The sequence below is a fragment of the Oncorhynchus tshawytscha genome, unplaced genomic scaffold (genome assembly GCF_018296145.1).
Source record: "Oncorhynchus tshawytscha isolate Ot180627B unplaced genomic scaffold, Otsh_v2.0 Un_scaffold_7041_pilon_pilon, whole genome shotgun sequence".
NCBI lineage: Eukaryota > Metazoa > Chordata > Actinopteri > Salmoniformes > Salmonidae > Oncorhynchus > Oncorhynchus tshawytscha.
In genome coordinates, this window is record NW_024609821.1 from 562501 (window position 1) to 587500 (window position 25000).

The 25000-nt window shown below is 43.5% G+C and overlaps 2 protein-coding genes across 4 annotated transcripts in view; one reads left to right on the forward strand and one right to left on the reverse strand.

The window, feature by feature from the left end:
- The first annotated feature begins 9426 nt into the window (after nucleotides 1-9426).
- stard5 (StAR-related lipid transfer (START) domain containing 5) lies at nucleotides 9427-20378 on the forward strand. Its single transcript, XM_024408952.2, has 6 exons — nucleotides 9427-9953; nucleotides 10149-10198; nucleotides 13936-14068; nucleotides 14855-14972; nucleotides 17833-17926; nucleotides 18507-20378. Exons 1-6 carry the CDS (start codon nucleotides 9864-9866, stop codon nucleotides 18655-18657), a joined length of 636 nt encoding a protein of 211 aa, XP_024264720.2. The 5' UTR covers nucleotides 9427-9863; the 3' UTR covers nucleotides 18658-20378.
- A 3066-nt stretch (nucleotides 20379-23444) lies between these two features.
- The window catches only part of il16 (interleukin 16), a 53862-nt gene continuing 52306 nt past the window's right edge, over nucleotides 23445-25000 (reverse strand). For all 3 annotated transcript variants that reach the window (XM_042319000.1, XM_042318999.1, XM_042318998.1), the window contains exon 28: nucleotides 23445-25000. This exon is cut by the window's right edge and continues 472 nt beyond it. The gene's annotated coding sequence lies outside the window, so the exon portion shown is untranslated.

Sequence of the window (25000 nt, forward strand, 5' to 3'; positions counted from 1 at the left end):
GTATGTTTGATCCCCCCCCCCCTTCTAGCTCTGATTCTACTGATAGCTACGTTATTGAGGGGAAAAAATAATTTTGATGACTGTGATATGTGGTTGTCCCACCTAGATATCTTAAGTTTAATGCACTAACTGCACTAACTAAGTCACTCTGGATAAGAGCGTCTGCTAAATTACTCAAATGTAAATGTCAAAATGTATAACCAAACAATAATATGATAGTATATTAAAAATATATTCCAACATTCCTATTGTCTCTAACCAAACATTGTCATGTTCTGACCTTAGTTCCTTTATTATGTCTTTGTGTTAGTTTGGTCAGGGCATGAGTTGGGGTGGGTAGTCTATGTTCTTTATTCTATGTTGTATTTCTGTGTTTGGCCTGGTATGGTTCTCAATCAGAGGCAGCTGTCGATCGTTGTCTCTGATTGAGAATCATACTTAGGTAACCTGTTTTCCCCATTTTGGTTGTGGGTGATTATTTTCTGTTTAGTGTTTTTCGTCACCTTTACAGGACTGTTCACTTGTCGTTTTTGTTGTTTTGTTCAGCGTTCAGTAGTTTTATTAAAATAATGGACATTTACCACGCTGCGCATTGGTCCTCCTCTCTTTCTCCAGACGACAACCGTTACAAACATGGATTATGGTTTTTGATTATCTGTCTTTGTTAACATAGTTGATCAGGATTACAAAGGCAGAAAAACTTGAAATAACACAGATAAATAAACAATATAGAAATAAAAGTACCATTTTATTTCTCTCATTTGTTTCCAGATCAAATAATTTCTACCTGGCTATGCTGTTGTTCATGCTTTTTCTGTGTATGCTGCCCACCATCTTCGCCATAGTGAGATACAGACCTTCCCAACACTGCGGGCCATTTAGGTAAGCGATTATTCCCGTGAAGCTCTTTAAATGTGGTGCCCATTTTAAAGTTAGCCCTTGTAATTTAAGGTAATTTAAGGTAAGCCACACTTTCAATAGTGTTGCAGTATACTGTGTGTGTTTTGTGTGTGTGTGTGTGTGTGTCTGTGTGCATGTTTGTAACCCAAGTGTGTGTGTGTGTGTGTGTGTGTGTGTGTGTGTGTGTGTGTGTGTTTGTGGATGATCTAACTTCTATTGAGAACCTTGAAAATCGCTATAAAACATCAATCCATGATTATTTTTATTATCATCACACATCATAATCTGCTGAAAGCACAATAAGGCCAAGAAGAAAAGCCTGTATAGCTTTAATTCTGCTGTGTGTGTGTGTGTGTGTGTGTGTGTGTGTGTGTGTGTGTGTGTGTGTGTGTGTGTGTGTGTGCGTGCGCGTTCGTTCCCCTGCAGCGGTCAGGAGAAGATTTATGACATCATCTCAGAGACGATAGCCAATGACTTCCCGCTGTGGTTCAGTAAAGTGATGAGTTACGTCACCAGCCCTGTCGTAGCGTTGCCCGCTCTGCTGCTGCTGTTGTGAGTGTACTCACACACACAGACAGACTCACAGACTCACACACAGACTCACACACACACACACAGGAATGCAGACTCTCTCACACACAGACTCACACACACAGACACACAGACAGACTCACACAGACTCACACAGACTCACACACACACACACACACACACACACACACACACACACACACACACACACACAGGAATGCAGACTCTCTCACACACATATTCACACACAGACTCACACACACACACACACACACACACACACACACACACACACACAGGAATCCCCTTACACTGTGTATAAGACAGTAGTTTTTTGGGAATTGTTAGTTAGATTACTTGCTCGTTATTACTGCATTGTCGGAACTAGAAGCACAAGCATTTCGCTACACTCGCATTAACATCTGCTAACCATGTGTATGTGACAAATAAAATTTGATTTGATTTGACTCTCTCACACACAGACTCACACACACACACAAACACACAGGAATGCAGACTCTCTCACACACAGACACACACACACACACACACACACACACACACACACACAATGTAGCCTGACTCGCTCTATGCATTGTTAATGTGTCAGTGCTCTTGGGGTAACTCTCTCTGTGTCTTTCAGCATGTTGATCAGTCATTGTGTCAGTCCTCTTGGTAACTCACTCTGTGTCTTTCAGCATGTTGATCAGTCATTGTGTCAGTCCTCTTGGGGTAACTCTCTCTGTGTCCTTCAGCATGTTGATCTACTACCTTCAGGCCATTGCCAGATCCCTTAAATTCACCAACAACCAGCTGAGGATGCAGCTTCAGACTGTGAGTTATAGACGCTATAGTTATAGTTCGCGAAGTCAGTCACTATTATACATTAAACAAAAATACATATGAACTTAGAGTGCATCCCAAATATAGACAGTGTACTACTATTGGCTCTGGTTAAAAGTAGTGGACTATGTAGGCGATATGGTGCCATTTGGGATGCCCACTTAGTCTCATGACTGTATGCTGAACAGAAATGTATTTGTCAGGAGAGAACAGAAGACAAGAAGAAGGTATTACAGCTGGCTTCAGGTAAACCTCATCATTCTACTTTCTGGTTGGTTGGTTCTATGTAGTCTTTGTCTACATATCCCCTAACATCTTACATCTGACCTTTAACCCTTCACCTCACTTGACTATTAACCTTTACCAATTAAAATGTTGAACTTTTGAACACCTAAGCTATAATCTCTGACCTGTAACCCCTGACCTCTGACCCCCACCCATAGCGAGGCTACAGGCCCCAGAGGTCCCCGGGGGGGACAGGAAGCCTGACCAGCAGGATGGTGACATCACCAGCCGCGAGTCGTCCATTCGCACGCCGTCGCCACGACCCAACGGCAGTGTCACAAACTTCCAGTCGCCCGATCGTCGTGGCAACGGCATCCGCACCATCACCCAGTCGGCATCGAGAGTCGAGACCGCTAGGGCGACATTTGCTGCTGGGGCGCCTAGAAGTCCAACAGTGTCCATACTTCACAAGCAAAGGCCGGAGATAATCCCTAACAGGTGTGTCACACACACACACACACACATATTATGTGTTATTCTGTCTGGTCAGTCACAGGCTTTTATACAGTCCTCTACAGGTGTGTCTACAGGAGGATTAAGGGTTAGTGTCCATGTTGTTAGTCCTAAATACACCTCTGAAGGGGGACTCCAGCACCTAGCCCAAAGTTTGAACTTAGTCTCCCATTAACATCAATGCATGACGAAGTGAAAATTACACTTAGGTGGAAGTCAGGATTCACCCCTAAGAAATTGAATGGGATTCCATCTCATTGCTTTCACTCAAGTCAGGGGTCAAAGGAAAGGAAAAGTGTAGTTTTCTTCAACAGTAGCTAATAAGCAGTGGGGTATTTAAGTTCTTCTAAAGCTGGTTTGGGCATACTATGGCCTGGACTACTGTCACTACCAAAGGAATCAACGACACACAGTATCAGTAGTATTTGTTACTGTAATGATTCAAGTCGAAGTGGTCTCTCATTACGACCACATACAGTGGTAACATTTATCATCCGTATTTCCCTCTGTCACCAGACACCCTTCCTACCTGGGGGGCCCTAGCGGTACCTGCAGGTCCAAGTCCTACCATCATGTGGCGTACAACCCCCCGACACGCTACTCCTCAGAGAACATCCACTCCGACCCACTCTACAGGAAGACCATCAGGCCCATGCACTCCGCAGAGGCAGCTGGGATAGTGACCGCCCAGAGCTACGTGGGCCGTCGCCCCTACACCACGCGCTACGTCATCGTCAACGAGCACGAAGCTAGGAAAAAGTTGCTTCGATCAGCCACACGCGTCCCTCGCCACTTCCGAGCGGAGGACCCGGGGGGTGAAATCGTAGAGCTGATCCCGCGGAATACCAAGCGGTATACTCCAAGGGCTCCGCATCTGCATGGGCACCCACACAGGTCGAATCCGCCGCAGTCACACCTGAGTGATGAAGAGGAGGAGGAAGAGGCAGGGGGGAAGAGGGAGTCTAGGAGGGGGTCGTTCGGGCAGACTCACCGGCCGCGCTCACTCTCCGACCTCCAACAGCCAGCTCGCTTCTACATCGGAGAGCGCCTGGAGACCAAGCTGTCTATGGCGTCAAAAGACAGCCACACTGCTAGGGGGCGCTACGGCGGTGAAGCCCAAAAAGGGGACTGGGAGGATATGGAGACGCGCTTGCACTCCCTCTCCCAGACCAGCATCAGAGGAGCGGAGCTTCCACCACCAGTCAGGCACACACAGTCCCCAGCCAGACACCCCCACTCCCCCAGCAGACTTGTACACTCACCCCCCCAGGGCCCTGGAAGACGCCTGGAGCCCCAGGTCAAGCCCAAGACATCCAGGTCCAAGCTGGAGCCTTCCCTGACTGAGTCGGACTCGGCCTCTCTGGCCTCCAGTAGCGACCAGCAGAACAGCAGCACAGACCAGTACATCCAGGTCATTCACAACAAGGAGAAGTATCTCAAGTCTGAGGCAAGGCAAGGCAAACTGGCTAAGAAGAAGTCCAAAGCCAGTATAGATCTCAACGTGTCTGGGTCCAAAGACCTGGTCTGCTCCAACGTGTAGTTGGTGTATTTGTATTGTGAATATATCTAGGTTTATTTGACCTTTATTAATCCATGTAAGTTATTGACAGTAGTGTAAAGTTCTTAAGTAAAAAAAATACTTTAATGTACTACTTCAGCAGTTTTTTGGGGTATAGGTACTTTACTTTTACTCAAATCAAATCAAATGTATTTATATAGCCCTTCGTACATCAGCTGATATTTCAAAGTGCTGTACAGAAACCCAGCCTAAAACCCCAAACAGCAAGCAATGCAGGTGTAGAAGCACGGTGGCTAGGAAAAACTCCCTAGAAAGGCCAAAAACTAGGAAGAAACCTAGAGAGGAACCAGGCTATGAGGGGTGGCCAGTCCTCTTCTGGCTGTGCCGGGTGGCGATTATAACAGAACATGGCCAAGATGTTCAAATGTTCATAAATTACCAGCATGGTCAAATAATAATAATCACAGTAGTTGTCGAGGGTGCAGCAAGTCAGCACTTCAGGAGTAAATGTCAGTTGGCTTTTCATAGCCGATCATTAAGAGTATCTCTACCACTCCTGCTGTCTCTAGAGAGTTGAAAACAACAGGTCTGGGACAGGTAGCATGTCCGGTGAACAGGTCAGGATTCCATAGCCGCAGGCAGAACAGTTAACTGGAGCAGCAGCACGGCCAGGTGGACTGGGGACAGTAAGTAGTCATCATGCCAGGTAGTCCTGAGGCATGGTCCTAGGGCTCAGGTCCTCCGAGAGAAAGAGAGAATTAGAGAGAGCATACTTAAATTCACACAGGACACCGGATAAGACAGGAGAAGTACTCCAGATATAACAAACTGACCCTAGCCCCCCGACACATAAACTACTGCAGCATAAATACTGGAGGCTGAGACAGGAGGGGTCAGGAGACACTGTGGCCTCATCCGATGATAACCCCGGACAGGGCCAAATAGGAAGGATATAACCCCACCCACTTTGCCAAAGCACAGCTTTGAGGGCTATCTTCAACCACCAACTTACCATCCTGAGACAAGGCCGAGTATAGCCCACAAAGATCTCCGCCACGGCACAACCCAAGGGGGGAGCGCCAACCCAGACAGGAAGATCACATCAGTGACTCAACCCACTCAGGTGACACACCCCTTCCAGGGACGGCATGGAAGAGCACCAGTAAGCCAGTGACTCAGCCCCTGTAATAGGGTTAGAGGCAGAGAATCCCAGTGGAAAGAGGGGAACAAGCCAGGCAGAGACAGCAAGGATGGTTCATTGCTCCAGAGCCTTTCCGTTCACCTTCACACTCCTGGGCCAGACTACACTCAATCATATGACCCATAAAGACTTAAAGGTTGAGACCGAGTCTGCGTCTCTCACATGGGTAGGCAGACCATTCCATAAAAATTGAGCTCTATAGGAGAAAGCCCTGCCTCCAGCTGTTTGCTTAGAAATTCTTGTGACCGTAGATTACGTGTAGGTATGTACGGCAGGACCAAATCAGAAAGATAGGTACTACATTACATTCCTAAAGAAAATAATGTGCTTTTTACTCCCTGACACCCAAAAGTACTTGTTACATTTTGAATGCTTAGCAGGACAGGAAAACTGTCTATTTCACACACATCAAGAGAACATCCCTGGTCATCCCTACTGCCTCTGATCTGGCAGACTCACTAAACAGAGAACATCCCTGGTCATCCCTACTGCCTCTGATCTGGCAGACTCACTAAACAGAGAACATCCCTGGTCATCCCTACTGCCTCTGATCTGGCAGACTCACTAAACAGAGAACATCCCTGGTCATCCCTACTGCCTCTGATCTGGCAGACTCACTAAACAGAGAACATCCCTGGTCATCCCTACTGCCTCTGATCTGGTCATCCCAGACTCACTAAACAGAGAACATCCCTGGTCATCCCTACTGCCTCTGATCTGGCAGACTCACTAAACAGAGAACATCCCTGGTCATCCCTACTGCCTCTGATCTGGCAGACTCACTAAACAGAGAACATCCCTGGTCATCCCTACTGCCTCTGATCTGGCAGACTCACTAAACAGAGAACAGTCAACATGGCAGACTCCTAAACAGAGAACATCCCTGGTCATCCCTACTGCCTCTGATCTGGCAGACTCACTAAACAGAGAACATCCCTGGTCATCCCTACTGCCTCTGATCTGGCAGACTCACTAAACACAAATACTTAATTTGTAAATTATGTCTGTAATTTGAATTGTGCCCCTAGCTATCCGTAAATTTAAAAACAAGAAAATTGTGCCGTCTGGGTTTCTTCTGCCCCTGTGCAAGCCAGTTAACCCATTGTTCCCCGGGTGCCGAAGACGTGGATGTCAATTATGGCAGGCACCCGCACCTCTCTGATTCAGAGGGGTTGAGTTAAATGTAGAAGACACATTGTAGTCCAATGTATTCAGTTGGACTGACTAGGTATCCCCCTTTCCTAAATTAATATAAGGAATTTGAAATGTACATTTTATACTTAAGTATATTTTAGCGATTCACATTTACTTTTGATACTTAAGTATATTTAAAACCAAACACTTTTAGACTTTTACTCAAGTAGAATTTTACTGGGTGACTTTCACTTTTACTTGAGCCATTTTCTTTTAAGGTATATTTACTTTTATTCAAGTACAACAATTAGGTACTTTTTCCACCACTGGTTATTGAAAGCAAATTATATTTTACAATAATGACCTGTTGAGTTAATTGTTTTGTAATGGGTTACATAAAGTCGTATTGTAAACCACAGAAAATGTGAATAGCCCATTCATGGCCAATGCTATACTTTGTGTGTGTTAACAAACAGCTCTATGTGCATAATATGCATAACATATTATATGCTCACATTGTCATGGATACTGTGCTTGTTCTCAATCAAATAAATATCATGGTCAATGGTCCAAAGTAGTGTACCTAAGCATCAGATTGTTTTGTTCTACTCAAGGTTATGTGTACAGCCCTTGATGTTTGTTTTAGGGTTATCACAAACAGGTGTTATATTGGCTATTATGTGTGTGTACATTACATTGTACCATTCAAACATGGCCTTCAATTCAGTGAAATTATGATACCGTCGTAAAGTATGTTGTGTAACATATATAATATACTCTGCAAAAAAGAAACGTCCCTTTTTCAGGACGCAGTCTTTCAAAGATAAATCGTAAAAATCTGAAATAACTTCACAGATCTTCATTGTAAAGGGTTTAAGCACTGTTTACCATGCTTGCTCAATGAACCATAAACAATTAATGAACATGCACCTGTGGAACTGTCTTAAGACACTAACAGCTTACAGATGGTAGGCAATTAAGGTCACAGTTATGAAAACGTAGGACACTAAAGAGACCTTTCTACTGACTCTGAAAAACACCAAAAGAAGGATGCCCAGGGTCCCTGCTCACCTGTGTGAACATGCCTTAGGCATGCTGCAAGCAGGCATGAGGACTGAAGATGTGGCCAGAGCAATAAATTGCAATGTCCGTACTGTGAGACACCTAAGACAGCGCTACAGGGAGACAGGATGGACAGCTGATCATCCTCGCAGTGGCAGACCACATGTAACAACACCTGCACAGGATCGGTACATCCGAACATCACACCTGCGGGACAGGAACAGGATGGCAACAACAACTGCCCGAGTTACACTAGGAACGCACAATCCCTCAATCAGTGCTCAGACTGTCCACAATAGGCTGAGAGAGGCTGGACTGAGGGCTTGTAGGCCTGTTGTAAGGCAGGTCCTCACGAAACATCACCGGCAACAATGTCGCCTCTGGGCACAAACCCACCGTCGCTGGACCAGACAGGACTGGCAAAAAGTGCTCTTCACTAACGAGTCACAGTTTTGTCTCACAAGGGGTGATGTTCAGATTTGCGTTTATCGTCAAAGGAATGAGCATTACACCGAGGCCTGTACTCTGGAGCGGGATCGATTTGGAGGTGGAGGGTCCATCATGGTCTGGGGCGGTGTGTCACAGCATCATCAGACTGAGCTTGTTGTCATTGCAAGCAATCTCAAAGCTGTGCGGTACAGGGAAGACTTCCTCCTCCCTCATGTGGTACCCTTCCTGCAGGTTCATCCTGACATGACCCTCCAGCATGACAATGACACCAGCCATACTGCTCGTTCTGTGCATGATTGGCCAGTGCAAAGAGCCTGGATCTCAATCCCATTGAGCAGGTCTGGGACCTGTTGGATCGGAGGGTGAGGGCTAGGGCCATTGCCCCCAGAAATGTCTAGGAACTTGCAGGTGCCTAGCTGGAAGAGTGGTGTAACATCTCACAGCAAGAACAGGCAAATCTGGTGCAGTCCATGAGGAGGAGATGTACTGCAGTACTTAATGCAGGTGGTGGCCACACCAGATACTGACTGTTACTTTTGATTTTGACCCCTCCTTTGTTCAGGGACACATTATTCCATTTCTGTTCGTCACATGTCTGTGGAACTTGTTCAGTTTATGTCTCAGTTGTTGAATCTTGTTATGTCTATACAAATATTTACACATGTTAAGTTTTCTGAAAATAAACACAGTTGACAGTGAGAGGACGTTTCTTTTTTTGCTGAGTTTATAACACCTTGGGATATGTATAAAGTACTGTAATGACCCTGGGTTTATAATTTACAAAAGGAATGCCATGTCATAACTTCTAGACTAAAAGTGGTCTGAGTCTGCTCTGTGGGTGGAGAAAAAAAACGTGACATATTAACGTATGTGTTTCGATAACTGATTATCGTTGCAGTAAGAACATTGAAAGTACCAATTGTTTTCACCCTTCTATCTGGGGCATGATCTGGTGGACACGTAACTATCCTTTTCAAACTACAATTCCCAGCATTCACTTGAACACTGTTCCAAGCTTTTCCAACGAATCAGAAAGCGTACTTTTATCACATGATTTTTTTTTTCATCAGTTGATGGGAACACGGCTAGCTAGCCTGCTGGCTAAATAAGCTTACTTTTTACTACAAGTTCGTGTTAGATGTTTATGGCAATCAATATTTTATTTTAAGCAAGTCTGAGTCTTACTGACTTCAGGAACCTCGCGGCTAACGATAATGCAAGTCTTTCATTCAATATTTGCACTAGCTAACTAACGTTAGGTAGCTATTGTAAATTGTCTTACGGTCTCATATTCATAGTTCATATTTTACGCTTCATACTCTACGATAACTTCAGCTAGTTATCTTGTGTGTCAGTCTAAATCCATCCATTTGGAATCACGGCTAATGTTAACTATCTAACTAGTCAGTTAGCCTGACAGCTGGCTAGCTATTGAACAGGTTGCAAGTCCTCCATCATCACATCTGCCAGGCGGACTCAACCAGCATGGATTACCAGAACACAGCGAATGCAGTTGGGGACTGTCTTTTGAGCTACACCAAGGACGAGTCTGGGTGGAAAGTCTGCAAGAAATCGGTGCGTAATGTTCTAGGTAGCAATATTAATATTTTATAATTACAGGTGACGTGCCTTTCCGTGCACCGTGTTAACAGCTCCATTTTGCTGTGTCATTGTATATAACGTAGACAGTAGCTAGGTAAATGCAGTCAGTGGGTTGACAACAGCAACCAATGTTTTGTTTCTGATAAATGGATGTCGGTCCATTTGTAGAATGACGTCATCGTGTCCTGGCGGCCATCGACTGAGTTCCCTGGGAATGTGTAAGTATGAGCTGTTCTCCTTATCTAGGCCAAATCATTGATTTCTAAATGTTGTACAGAAGCAAGTTAGACAAGCTAAATGTCCTTTTCACTATCTTATCTCCGGAGAGTATTTAACGTTACTGCTTAACAGCGGTAATCTTGACAGGAACTAGCTGTCCAACTGAACTGACAGCATCAATTACTGAAACTGTTGGATTGAAGTTTTTACTGAGGTCATCTTCAACTGTTTATCATAACGGTCTAAAGAGGGCTACTTTCCCCTCCTCGACCAGTTTCCTTCAGCTGCATTGATATGAAAAAACTGAGAAAGAAATATCCACCATCTTGCTTTCACTGTTGCTGTTTTCAGTTCAGTGCAGATGAGGGAGAGAACATGGAGATGAAGCCACGTTAGACTGTTAATTAAGAAAGCACCAATAACAGGCTGGCTTCCTAGACCCAGATTAAGCCTAGTCCTGGATTAAAAAGCATTCTTAATGGAAAATCTCCATTGACAACACTTTTTAGTTAAGGGGTTAATCGGTCTCTCAGAAACCGTCCCCCAGGAAGACCTATCTCTACATGTTATGTTTGATGTGTATTAGGGTTAGTGTTCTGTCTATCTCTATGTAACAGTATAGACTTTACGTCCGTCCCCTCGCGAACCTGGGACGCTCTGCACACGTCAACAGTCACCCTCGAAGCATCGTTACCCATCGCTCCACAAAAGCCGCTGCACTTGCAGAGCAAGGGTAACCACTACTTCAAGGTTTCAGAGCAAGTGACGTCACCGATTGAAACGCCACTAGCGCGCACCACCGCTAACTAGCTAGCCATTTCACATCGGCTACATGCTATGTTTGACGTATATTAGGGTTAGTGTTCTGTATATCTCTACATGTGTTGTGTCTGACAGGTACAGTGCATTCAGAAAGTATTCAGACCCGTTCACTTGTTCTACTTTGTTACGTTAGCCTTATTCAAAAATGGATTTAATTTAGTTTTTTCCTCATCAGTCAACACACAATCCCCCATAATGACAAAGCAAAAACAGGATTTTAAATTCTTGCAAATGTATTCAAAATATTTAAAAAATGATATCACATTTACATAAGTATTCAGACCCTTTACTCAGTACTTTGTTGAAGCACCTTTGGCAGCGATTACAGCCATGAGTCTTCTTGGGTATGACGCTACCAGCTTAGCAGACCTGTATTTGGGGAGTTTCTCCCATTCTTCTCTACAGATCCTCTCAAGCTCTGTCGGGTTGGATGGGTAGTGTTGCTGAACAGCTATTTTCAGGTCTCTCCAGAGATGTTTAGATCGGGTTCAAGTCTGGGCTCTGGCATAGCTACTCAAGGTCATTCAGAGACTTGTCTCGAATACACTCTTACATTGTCTTGGCTGTGTGTTTAGGGTCGTTGTCCTGTTGGAAGGTGAACCTTTGCCCCAGTCTGAGGTCCTGAGCGCTATGGGGCAGGTTTTCATCAAGGATTTAAAATATATATATATATATATATTTCACCTTTATTTAACCAGGTAGGCAAGTTGAGAACAAGTTCTCATTTGCAACTGCGACCTGGCCAAGATAAAGCAAAGCAGTTCGACACATACAACAACACAGAGTTACACATAGAATAAACAAACATACAGTCAATAATACAGTAGAAAAAGTCTATATACAAGCATGTGCAAATGAGGTAGGATAAGAGAGGTAAGGAAATAAATAGGCCATGGTGATGAAGTAATTACAATATAGCAATTAAACACTGGAATGGTAGATGAATGTGCAAGTAGAGATACTGGGGTGCAAAGGAGCAAGATAAATAAATTCCGTATGGGAATGAGTTAGTTGGATGGGCTATTTACAGATGGGCTATGTACAGGTGCAGTGATCTGTGCGCTGCTCTGACAGCTGGTGCTTAAAGCTAGTTAGGGAGATGAGTCTCCAGCTTCAGTGATTTTTGCAGTTCCTTCCAGTCATTGGCAGCAGAGAATTGGAAGGAAAGGCGGCCAAGGAAGAATTGGCTTTGGGGGTGACCAGTGAAATATACCTGCTGGAGCGCTTGCTACGGGTGGGTGCTGCTATGGTGACCAGTGAGCTAAGAGAAGGCGGGGCTTTACCTAGCAAAGACTTGTAGATGACCTGGAGCCAGTGGGTTTGGCAACGAGTATGAAGCAAGGGCCAGCCAACGAGAGCGTACAGGTCGCAGTGGTGGGTGGTATATAGGGCTTTGGTGACAAAACGAATGGCACTGTGATAGGCTGCATCCAATTTGTTGAGTAGAGTGTTGGAGGCTATTTTGAAAATGACATCGTCGAGGATCGGTAGGATGGTCAGTTTACGAGGGTATGTTTGGCAGCATGAGTGAAGGATGCTTTGTTGTGAAATAGGAAGCCGATTCTCAATCTAATTTTGGATTGGAGATGCTTAATGTGAGTCTGGAAGGAGAGTTTACAGTCTAACCAGACACCAGGTATTTGTAGTTGTCCACAAGTCAGAACTGCCCTGAGCAATGATCTCTGTACTTTGGGGTTCTCTGTACTTTATTCCGTTAATTTTACTCTCAATCCTCACTAGTCTCCCAGTCCCTGCTGCTGAAAAACATCACCACTGCATGATGCTGCCACCACCATGCTTCACCATAGGGATGGTATTGGCCAGGTGATGAGCTCTGCCTGGTTTCCACCAGATGTAACACTTGGCATTCAGTCCAAAGAGTTTAATCTTGGTTTCATCAGACCAGAAAATCTTGTTTCTCGTGGTCTGAGAGTCCTTTAGGTACCTTTTGGCAAACTCCAAGCGGGCTGTCATGTGCCTTTTTCTGAGGACTGGCTTAATTCTGGCCACTCTATCATGAAGGCCTGATTGGTGGTGCTGCAGAGATGGTTGTCCTTCTAGAAGGTTATCCCATCTTGTGACCATCGGGTTTTTGGGCACCTCCCTGACCAAGGCCCTTCTCCCTCGATTGCTCAGTTTGGCCGGGCGGCCAGCTCTAGGAAGAGTCTTGGTGGTTCCAAACTTCATCCATTTAAGAATGCGGGGGGGGGGTCACTGTGTTCTTGGGGACCTTCAATGCTGCAGAAATGTTTTTTTAACCTTCCCCAGATCTGTGCCTCGACACATTCCTGTCTCAGAGCTCTACGGACAATTCCTTCCACCTCATGGCTTGGTTTTTGCTCAAACATGAACTGTCAAATTATATGTACAGGTGTGTGCCTTTCCACGTCATGTCCAATCAATCATTTTTCTACTGTATTATTGACTGTATGTTTGTTTATTCCATGTGTAACTCTGTGTTGTTGTATGTGTCGAACTGCTTTGCTTTATCATGGCCAGGTCGCAATTGTAAATGAGAACTTGTTCTCAACTTGTCTACCTGGTTAAATAAAAGGTGAAATAAAATAAAATAAATAAATAAAATTGAATTTACCACAGGTGGACTCCAATCAAGTTGTAGAAACATCTCAAGGATGATCAGTGGAAACAGGATGCACCTGAGCTCAATTTCGAGTCTCATAGCAAAGGGTCTGAATAGTTATGTAAATAAGGTATTTTCATTTATTTTATACACTTGCAAAAACAAAAAATTCTAAACCTGTTTTTGCTTTGTCATTATGGGGTATTGTGTGTAGATTGGTGAGACCATATTTTTATTTAATCAATTTTAGGTCTGAATACTTTCTGAATGCACTGTATTGTAAGAGTTCGGGTTAGTGGTGCTCTGTCTCTCTACATGTGTTGTGTCTGACAGATATAAGGGGGAGTCGGTGGTGAAGGGAAGCCCAGAGAAGGTATGGGAGTGTCTGAAGCCTGTGCCAAATGGACTGCGGGTGAAATGGGACAACAATGTCAAGAAGTTTGAGCTGATAGAGCAAGTCACTGAGGTAGGCTGAGTTTCAAACCAATGGACCAGACTGTAGTCACAGTCAGTCACAATTCTGTTGTTTTGTCCCCATCGTCATCATCTATGTTCTGAGTTTGCTTTAGAGAGTTGTCACTGATCATTTGATTCCATTGATTCTTTATTATTCCTCACTCACTCACACACCCACAAACAAATCACAGCTGAATAAATACTCTGTCATCCATTCTTGCTGTATAGTTCTGTCTACTCCCCCAACTTTGTTGATAAGCCTTAGGATTTTATGGAAGTGAGTTTTACCTGATCTCTATGGGACTTCCTGGTTACGTGACGGTTAAATAAGTTATCCAAGCAACCAAAGTGTGTCATCCAGTTTGTTCATGGGTTTGATACAGGTTTCCTAAAGGGCACCTGCCAGCGATCGCCACACCCACAACACCAATGCAGCACTCCTACCCTTTGTTCTCTATTCCATTAGTCATGTTAATATTTATTTGCTTTTGGACAAACAAGTACAGGGACATGCTCAGTAGGAAAACATAGATAAATGCTATGGATAGAACTGATGCCATACCTTATTCTGCAGATCAGAGGGGTACTTTTGTTGTGTCCTGTTGAACGAGGCCCAGCGTTTATCTTGTGGAACGTTGCAGATAGAAATGTCATGGATAGAACTGACGTGATGCCTTATTCTGCTTATCAAAGGTGTTTGTTTAATTCTACTTTGTATATTTCTATATGAACATTCCACAATGCCTGCTGAGCGAGGCCCAGTGTTTACCTGCCTAGTCTCTCCCCCCTCACACAGAACGTCACTGTCTGCAGAACAGTCACTCCATCAGCAGCCATGGGCATCATAGCTCCCAGAGACTTTGTCGACGTTATTCTAGTGAAGCAATACGAAGATGGCACCATTACATCCAATGGTGCGTAACGCCTCAATATATCTCTCTTCCTTCTTTCGTCTTTTCTCTCTCTCTTCGCTTTATGATAAATAGGAGTTCTAACAACAAGAAACAATAGATCTTTAGTGAACAATAGATCTAGAACAGTAGATCTAGAACAAACAGTAGATCTAGAGCGAACGGTAGCAGTAGAACAGTAGTTCTAGAGCGAAGGGTAGTTCTAGAGCGAACGGTAGCAGTAGAACAGTAGTTCTAGAGCGAAGGGTAGTTCTAGAGCGAAGGTTAGCAGTAGAATAGTAGATCTAGAGCGAACGGTAGTTCTAGAGCGAACGGTAGCAGTAGAACAGTAGTTCTAGAACGAAGGGTAGCAGTAGTATAGTAGATCTAGAGCGAACGGTAGTTCAGTAGTTCTAATAGTAGTTTATACGGTAGCAGTAGAACAGTAGTTCTAGAGCGAACGGTAGTTATAGAGCGAACGGTAGCAGTAGAACAGTAGTTCTAGAGCGAACAGTAGTTTTAGAGCGACCGGTAGCAGTAGAACAGTAGTTATAGAGCGAACAGTAGTTTTAGAGCGAACGGTAGCAGTAGAACAGTAGTTATAGAGCGAACAGTAGTTTTAGAGCGAACGGTAGCAGTAGAACAGTAGTTCTAGAGCGAACAGTAGTTATAGAGCGATAGGTAGCAGTAGAACAGTAGTTCTAGAGCGAACGGTAGTTATAGAGCGATAGGTAGCAGTAGAACAGTAGTTATAGAGCGAACAGTAGTTTTAGAGCGAACGGTAGCAGTAGAACAGTAGTTCTAGAGCGAACGGTAGTTATAGAGCGATAGGTAGCAGTAGAACAGTAGTTCTAGAGCGAACGGTAGTTATAGAGCGATAGGTAGGTTTAGAGCGAACGGTAGCAGTAGAACAGTAGTTCTAGAGCGAACGGTAGTTATAGAGCGATAGGTAGCTGTAGAACAGTAGATTTAGACCGGACGGTAGATCTAGAGTGAATGGTCGCTCTAGAGCAAGCGGTAGTTTTAGAGCGAACGGTAGCTGTAGATCTAGAGCGGACGGTAGTTCTAGAGCGGATGGTAGTTCTAGAGCGGACGGTAGTTCTAGAGCGGACGGTAGTTCTAGAGCGGACGGTAGTTCTAGAGCGGACGGTAGTAGTTCTAGCAGTAGTTCTAGGACGGTAGGTAGTTCTAGAGCGGACGGTAGAGCACGGGAACAGTAGTTCTAGAGCGGACGGTAGTTCTAGTTCTAGGTAGCTAGGACAGTAGATCTAGAGCGGACGGTAGATCTAGAGAGGACGGTAGATCTAGAGAGACGGTAGATCAGTAGACAGTAGTTCTAGAGAGGACGGTAGTAGTTCTAGAGCGGATAGGTAGCTGTAGAACAGTAGATTTAGAGCGGACGGTAGATCTAGAGTGGACGGTAGTTCTAGAGCAAGCGGACGGTAGTTTAGAGCTAGACGGTAGCGGTAGTTCTAGAGCGGACGGTAGTTCTAGAGCGGACGGTAGATCTAGAGCGGACGGTAGATCTAGAGCGGACGGTAGATCTAGAGCGGACGGTAGATCTAGAGCTTTATGATAAAATAACATTTTGGAACATTTCTCTATCAATGTATTGTTTAACTAAATTTCTCTACTGACTCAATTCACCTTTCTATTGGAGTGTAGCTCTTTTTGTTCTTTATCTGTCCTAGGACTCTCCTTGGAAGACCGCGCAGACCTGTTTATTATTATTTATTTTAGTAAATTTTAGGCTATTTTTATTCAACGTTGAGGCATTTACAGAGGACATAACAGCACAGACATTAAGAAATATAAAGGAATAAATAGGTATACTAACAACAACAAAAAACATAATCAATGATGTACAAATCAAGCACTGGGATGCACAGACATACCACGCCAACGGCAGTACAAGAGGAACTATCGTCACTGGTCACTAATGCAGTGCTAGTGTGTGGATGATGTAGCCTAATCATCAGCCCTACTCCTCAGAGAGGCTGGCTGGGTGGGGATCTCTGGAACAGACAACTGTCTTATCCACTGCCCCAGACTGAGGCCTAATCATCAGCCCTACTCCTCAGAGAGGCTGGCTGGGTGGGGATCTCTGGAACAGACAACTGTCTTATCCACTGCCCCAGACTGAGGCCTAATCATCAGCCCTAACCCTCAGAGAGGCTGGCTGGGTGGGGATCTCTGGAACAGACAACTGTCTTATCCACTGCCCCAGACTGAGGCCTAATCATCAGCCCTACTCCTCAGAGAGGCTGGCTGGGTGGGGATCTCTGGAACAGACAACTGTCTTATCCACTGCCCCGGACTGAGGCCTAATCATCAGCCCTACTCATCAGAGAGGCTGGCTGGGTGGGGATCTCTGGAACAGACAACTGTCTTATCCACTGCCCCAGACTGAGGCCTAATCATCAGCCCTACTCCTCAGAGAGGCTGGCTGGGTGGGGATCTCTGGAACAGACAACTGTCTTATCCACTGCCCCAGACTGAGGCCTAATTATCAGCCCTAACCCTCAGAGAGGCTGGCTGGGTGGGGATCTCTGGAACAGACAACTGTCTTATCCACTGCCCCAGACTGAGGCCTAATCATCCATGTCAAAATGTGGGTTGTGTTCAGTAGGCACGAAAAGGAAGAAAACGCTCCAACTGTGATGTATTAGGCCTAGCCTACATGTTCTTGTCCAATAAGAAAGGCTTGGTTATGTATACCGTTGCAAAACGCTTTGCTATGGTGTGCCCAAGATGAGATTTGCATTTTACCTTCACTATCAGTATACTAAGTAACTTTATGTGATTGATTGAATGAAAATAGACTTAATTATATCTACACATATTTGTATCCTTATATGTTCTCTCCCTGTGTTCTGTCTGTTAGCCACCCACGTGAACCACCCCAGCTGCCCTCCCCAGTCAGGGTATGTGAGGGGCTTCAACCACCCCTGTGGCTGCATCTGTGTCCCCATCTCTGGGTGAGTCACGCGCTGAGACACCTGTTTCATAATATTGTTATTGTCTGATAACCTCATCTCCAAAACAAACTTTTCAGGAATTTGAAAAAATGTCCATATTTTCCCGTTAATAAACTGTTATTAAACTTCTAAAGCTATTCTGAATACATTTTATTGGTCGTAGAACCGTACAATGTTCAGAGTACATTTCATTCAAAAATATAAATGAGCAAAAATGGAGTTACGATTTTCATCAGACAGCGACTTTACATACAGTACACATGCTTTAGTTTACAAACCCATCTGCAACATTCTGAACAATGTGTTGAGTTCTGTCAGACCCAAGGACATTTTTGTAGAGACAATGGTCCGTCACAGGAGGGCGGTAGAGAGCTAAACTTCAGTGCACTCAGGTAGACTAATTGAGGTATCTATAATGTGCACAGCAACAGGTTTGGTTTGAGCATTCTCTCTCAACAACATTATCTCACATGACCACCTGTCTTGATAGCTATGTAGCTGAAGAAGCACTGTCTAATATTGTTCATACAGTATAGTGTAAATTCAACCTTCTTTCTTTCTTTTTTCCCTTCCCCCCCAGGGAGCCAAACAAAACCCAGCTGTTCAGTTTCTTCCAGACGGACCTGGGGGGCTTCCTGCCTCGCTCCGTGGTCGACTCTTTCTTCCCATCCAGCATGGTGGAGTTCTACAGCAACCTGGCCAAGGCCATCAAGTCCCTCAAGGACCACTGATACACTCATACTATACCTTCCCTTAGCCCTGGTCCGAGATCTGTTTGTGCTGCATAACCAACTCCTGGCACCAGGTGATACTCAGATCTGGGACCAGCATTCAGCGGGACCAAAAAACACAATGAATTAGCTATGTGAATGGTTTAGTTTTAAAGAGGCTATATGGAACTTTTCACCTCAGGGGGCTTTTTAACTGAAAGGGACAGATTGATGTAAATGGATTTGAAAATTCCTTATTTGAGAGCATGGGGCACACCTCCCCAGACCATATCTTTCTAGACAAAAAATGAGGATTGTGTTTCATGAGTAAATAAATATTTTATATCAACCATACAGGCAACACTCAAGCAAAAATGTAGATAAACAATTAGCCATTCAACTTCTGTGCAGCCTCTTTAAAAGAGTGGTCACCTGGCCTTGGCTTGGAGCAAACTGTATCTGAGCTTAAAGGGAGATGATATTGGATGATATGAGGGAAGGAAGTGTGCAGCTTGTTTGTCACAGCACTAAACACAGCTGATTTGAGGTCTTGGTTCATTTGTGTAATAATGGTGTGTTAGTGCTGGAGCAAAAAGCCTGCACCCCTGGTACTGTTGCTCTCTTGGACCAGGTATGGTGGCCACTAGTGTAGTCTTACAAAAAGGTTGAGTGTCTGTTCTAATTTCATTCATTCAACCCTGGAAAAAGATTGAATATGAATTTCTCATAGAGGTTGATGTGCAATTTTCTTGAGTTGAAGCGATTGAAATGGAATTGACCTTAGCCCTGATGTTAAAGTTGCAATTTGTAAGTTATTTTTCCCTCTATTGTAACAAGAAAGAGTACCAAAAACAATAGTCATGAACCCACCCCCAAAAACACATGTTACATTATTGGACATGATGTAGTTCCTGTTCTTCTTGGTTTGTTTTTTTTCTTCATGTGGGTACACTAGCAAACACCCTGCCTCTTAGTCCTCGAACCGGAAATCCAACTTACAGACCACACCTTTAAGCACTCTGGGCCGCACCTTTAAGACTAGATCTAGAGAGGTCAATTTTGCCAAACTCTACTTCCAAAACAAATATTTCCTGTACATTTCCTATTTAGTGATGCATTTCCCCCCTTTTTCCCATCACAAAAGAATGAGAATAGATTTGAAATCTATATTTTGTATTTAGTGTCCTAAACACACGGAGGATATGTCCTCCTTCCCTTTTGTGCTGTTGAATACAGTCCATTCTGTTACACTGGCTGCATCCTACCTACAGTACCATGCATGTTGCATGGACCTTACAGGAACCCCAGAATGGAATCGGATTCCATTGGGACGAGTCATACCTCATTTTTTTGTTGTCCTTTGTATACGGTAGTACTGTACTTGAAATGTTCTGGTTTAACCTGTCTCCACAGCCCTTTAACCAATACCTAAAGATGGAATCCGCAGTAGGGGGAAACGCTGCTAACGGATTGTTGTTGCTGAGCTGAGGAGCGTCGTGCAGCATGGTTATGAAATGCAGTACATATTGTGTTCTTCTATCGTGCAGCATGGTTATGAAATGCAGTACGTATTGTGTTGTTCTATCGTGCAGCATGGTTATGAAATGCAGTACGTATTGTGCTGTTCTATCGTGCAGCATGGTTATGAAATGCAGTACGTATTGTGTTCTATCGTGCAGCATGGTTATGAAATGCAGTACGTATTGTGTTCTATCGTGCAGCATGGTTATGAAATGCAGTACATGTGTCTATCGTGCAGCATGGTTATGAAATGCAGTACGTATTGTGTTCTTCTATCGTGCAGCATGGTTATGAAATGCAGTACGTATTGTGTTCTTCTATCGTGCAGCATGGTTATGAAATGCAGTACGTATTGTGTTCTATCGTGCAGCATGGTTATGAAATGCAGTACGTATTGTGTTCTTCTATCGTGCAGCATGGTTATGAAATGCAGTACGTATTGTGCTCTTCTATCGTGCAGCATGGTTATGAAATGCAGTACGTATTGTGTTCTTCTATCGTGCAGCATGGTTATGAAATGCAGTACAGCATTGTGTGTTCTATCGTGCAGCATGGTTATGAAATGCAGTACATATTGTGTTCTTCTATCGTGCAGCATGGTTATGAAATGCAGTACATATTGTGCTCTACTATCGTGCAGCATGGTTATGAAATGCAGTACATATTGTGCTCTACTATCGTGCAGCATGGTTATGAAATGCAGTACATATTGTGTTCTATCGTGCAGCATGGTTATGAAATGCAGTACATATTGTGCTCTACTATCGTGCAGCATGGTTATGAAATGCAGTACGTATTGTGTTCTATCGTGCAGCATGGTTATGAAATGCAGTACATATTGTGTTCTTCTATCGTGCAGCATGGTTATGAAATGCAGTACGTATTGTGTTCTTCTATCGTGCAGTGCGATGATGTCAGAGATGGAAATAACAGTGTTGTTTGCAGTAACTGGAAAGCATTATGGACATGGTTGTTTTACCGTTGAGGTTTCCAGCTTTAACCAGTAACCTTTAGAGGGTGTATATACAGCCGGCAGATGCCCCCCCCCTAAACTCTATCCTGTTCCTTACCTTAACATCTGCCCGCTTTATAGACGCCTAACCTCCAAGCAAGGATTCCTGCCTCAGTTACTTTTCTCTATGTAGATGTCAATACTAAGAACACTGCATTATTCTTAAGCAAAGTTATTTGCAGTATGTATGGGCAAATGGCAATATGAACAGCTTCATCTAATGAAAAAGGGACATCCGCTCGATTAGGAGAGCTTCTGAAGGATTTTGGGTTTTATTCAGTGGGGTATAACATGGTACGTGTCCCATAAGTCTCTGGTCCAAATTAGTGCACTATATAGGGAGTAGGATGCCATTTGGGACAGCTAAGGATTCCAACATATTTTGAAGCGCAGCAGCATAGGACTGCCATATTCTGGCATCAGTTGTGACTAGTGTGTCATTTTACACTGTAAAGAAATGTATTACCAGCATAGAATTGAGAAAACCACTGTCTTTGATATGGCACAAGAGGGCATGGTCATCTGTCTAGGCCAGGGTGCGTCTCCATAGATTTTACAAATCATCAGTGAAGGGAAACAATGAGAGCAAGCATGAATAGTATTGAGATATATCCCTAGTTGGTTGAGGAAGCCTCTTCAGAGTTGTGAGATACAGCCCTATTAGGGGGAGAGGAAGCCTCCTCAGAGTATTGAGATATAGCCCTAGAAGGTGTCTTTACAGTGATGTACAGTCAACCATCTGCATGCCTGCCGAGTCCTCTACATGTATGATGATAAGCCATCATACTAATGATGTTTTAGATCAATCTTTTTAGAAGCTTTGTGGTTAAGTTTCCTTTTGAAATGAAAACACACTACTTAACGTCCTTTTCTTATCCCGAGTGGATAATAACCTTAACTGACAAACCTTTACAAGTGCATTGCATTCCACCTCATCCACAACCAAGTCCTATATGCTTGCTTTTTTAAAATCATTGTTTGCCTTTTGTTGGTGTAATACTATGAAGGCATTGTTTTGATGTGTGTTATTGTACTGTAAGTGGAGCCTGAAGATCATACCTACCTACAGTGTATTGCTGTCTTAATGTCAGAGTACACATTGTCTAATGGTGGCTTGTTTTTAAAATGTACTCCCATCATGCGTTTTGGGACAGATGTGTATGTTTTAGGGTACGTGTTGAATGCCGTTTGTTGTCCTCAGCTCCTGATTGGAAAGCACAGCTGCTATTGAAATATACTATGAGTTCAGTTGTCAATAAAAGCAACACAGGAAAATAACATGTTTTTTTAGATCAGGATAAGGGTTATGAATTCTGGTAATTTTTCAAAAATGTTCAAGTTTTCCTGAAATGACAGTTGGCAGATTCCTGGAATCAGTAGGGAATACGCAGGGAATCTGGAAACCTTCCAAACAGGATTCCTGGAATCAGTAGGGAATACGCAGGGAATCTGGAAACCTTCCAAACAGGATTCCTGGAATCAGTAGGGAATATGCAGGGAATCTGGAAACCTTCCAAACAGGATTCCTGGAATCAGTAGGGAATACGCAGGGAATCTGGAAACCCTTCAAACAGGATTCCTGGAATCAGTAGGGAATACTCAGGGAATCTGGAAACCTTCCAAACAGGATTCCTGGAATCAGTAGGGAATACGCAGGGAATCTGGAAACCCTCCAAACAGGATTCCTGGAATCAGTAGGGAATACGCAGAGAATCTGGAAACCCTCCAAACAGGATTTCTGGGAAATTGGGGAGAGCTACCACAATTTTGCGACCCTAATCCTGACCTGCACTCTACTGTACCGTAGGACTGTACTGTATGTTCCACCCAGCAGGTTTTGTGTTTCACCAGCATCTGCATTAAAAACTACTGAACGGTCCAATGTTGTCCACCTTTCTTGTTGTATTATATTACCATCACCACAGGTAGGAATGGCTAAACCCACTACACAAATTCACCGGCTGTTTTTCAAACACCGGAGAAGAGAAATGAAGGATTACAATGATGGATGAATAATGGTTACTCAACTTTCCCAGAAGTTCCCAAAACCAGAAGGGAATAAGCAGGGAATGCAGAATCCTCCAACCAGGATTTCTGGAAAACCTGGGAACTTTGGGAAAATAAAAGGAGTTTTGCCTAGAACTTGCATAGTCTCATTAACTGAGTGGTAAATGCATCTGTTTGTTCCATATGAAGTCAAATAACTACATAGGTTTTAAAACATTAATGGTTATTGGCACAACAGTCTTGTGAATAAACTTTTGAAACATACAGATTGGGTTAAATTATTTTATTAGTATAATGTATATTGCGATATCTTTAGTACCGATACACAGAGTTTTAAATATCTATATTCTAATAGACTTTGGTACAAAATGTTCACACCCTGTGTTTTCCTTAATATCAAACTAGGAGAGAAAACAAGGTGAAAATTTGCTCCGGTTTAGTTATGTCTTTGGTTTCAACCATAGGGAGAATCTCAATTAGATATTCCTCACGTCCTCTCGCCTGGCCTCCTCAAAACCAATTGGAGAAGGTCAGACGGGCGGGACCTCTGGCTTTCTCATTCAATGGGTTTTGAGAAGGAGAGAGGACGCGAGCACAATGCAATTGAGATTCTCCCATTGTCATCTAATAAACGAACTAAGGACTATTAAATCCGTAGCTCTGAAGATCCACTTTATTGTGCGATAGACAATTAAAGGCAATGTTCCCGCGGTCGCGGAGACTGCATTCATGGTAAACGGAAATTAAGTTTACCTTTTGATGCTGTTCTTCCGCGATATGGATTGAATCCAACTCACAGTCTTTGGTCTAAACAATGATTCCAACATCAAGCACAATACTACAATACTACAATTCCATGAAAAATGCAAATCCCATTTTAAATATTTTGTATCAGTATAATACTCTTTTGGACTACATTACAGTATTGTACACTATTTCTAACAGCCAAAAGCAATGGAATGTCTCTCCCTTCCTTCATGTAAATACTGTATGTCTGTGCAAATCTCAAACTCACTGTGGTCCCTGGTCTAGAAGTTCTGGGTGTAGGAAGGCAGTCAGAGCAAAGCACCTGTAAATTCACCTCTTTCTACAGTAACAGTCCCTGATTGTCATTGCAATATGATTTGATATAGAATATAGATGTTATATTCATAACTACAGTATGTTAATAGTGCTCATATGAAATGGTATGATGGCTTGTGGTTGATTTGTGTTCTAGTTGGCCCTGTTTATACCTGGTGCTAACTCTCTCGGGCTCTATTCAATCCGTAGCACTGAAGACCTGCACTTCAGCGTAATTGAAATATAAAAGCAATGTTCCTGTGTTTGCGGAGACTGCATTCACGGTAAATCCATGTGCAGGCTCAATCGGAAATTACCTTTAATTTTCAATCACCCTATAACGCTAAACTTCAGCGATACGGATTGAATCGAGGCCGTTGTCCACATTCTGATAGATCCACATTTTTGCCGTTGCATCTACACATTGTATTAAAATGTGTCTCTTATCCGTCCACTGTTTCCGCATTGTGACCAAGATTTACTGGTTCCTCCCTGTATGCAAATTATTCGACAGATATTCTTTCAAAATAATATGTATTTTCTTTATTTAAAGACACATATTGATGCCATAAGACGATGGCGCCACGTGTCAATGATTTTAGAGGGATATTGATGATTTAAATGGTTTCTCTGTCCACATCCGTCTACACTTGGAAGATATCCAGACAACAGGTGTGCCTGACTACCTCCGGTGGTGATCAGGAAGATCTGATCACAATCCAATCACAATAGATATTTTAATTGCGGACACCTGTCAATAAA

Excerpts from the sequence above, each read along its gene's own strand:
- stard5 (XM_024408952.2), top strand. The coding sequence starts at position 9,864 with ATGGATTACCAGAACACAGCGAATGCAGTTGGGGACTGTCTTTTGAGC. Across the intron at positions 9,954-10,148 it reads GGAAAGTCTGCAAGAAATCG|AATGACGTCATCGTGTCCTG; the intron begins GTGCGTAATGTT and ends GTCCATTTGTAG. Across the intron at positions 10,199-13,935 it reads ACTGAGTTCCCTGGGAATGT|ATATAAGGGGGAGTCGGTGG; the intron begins GTAAGTATGAGC and ends TGTGTCTGACAG.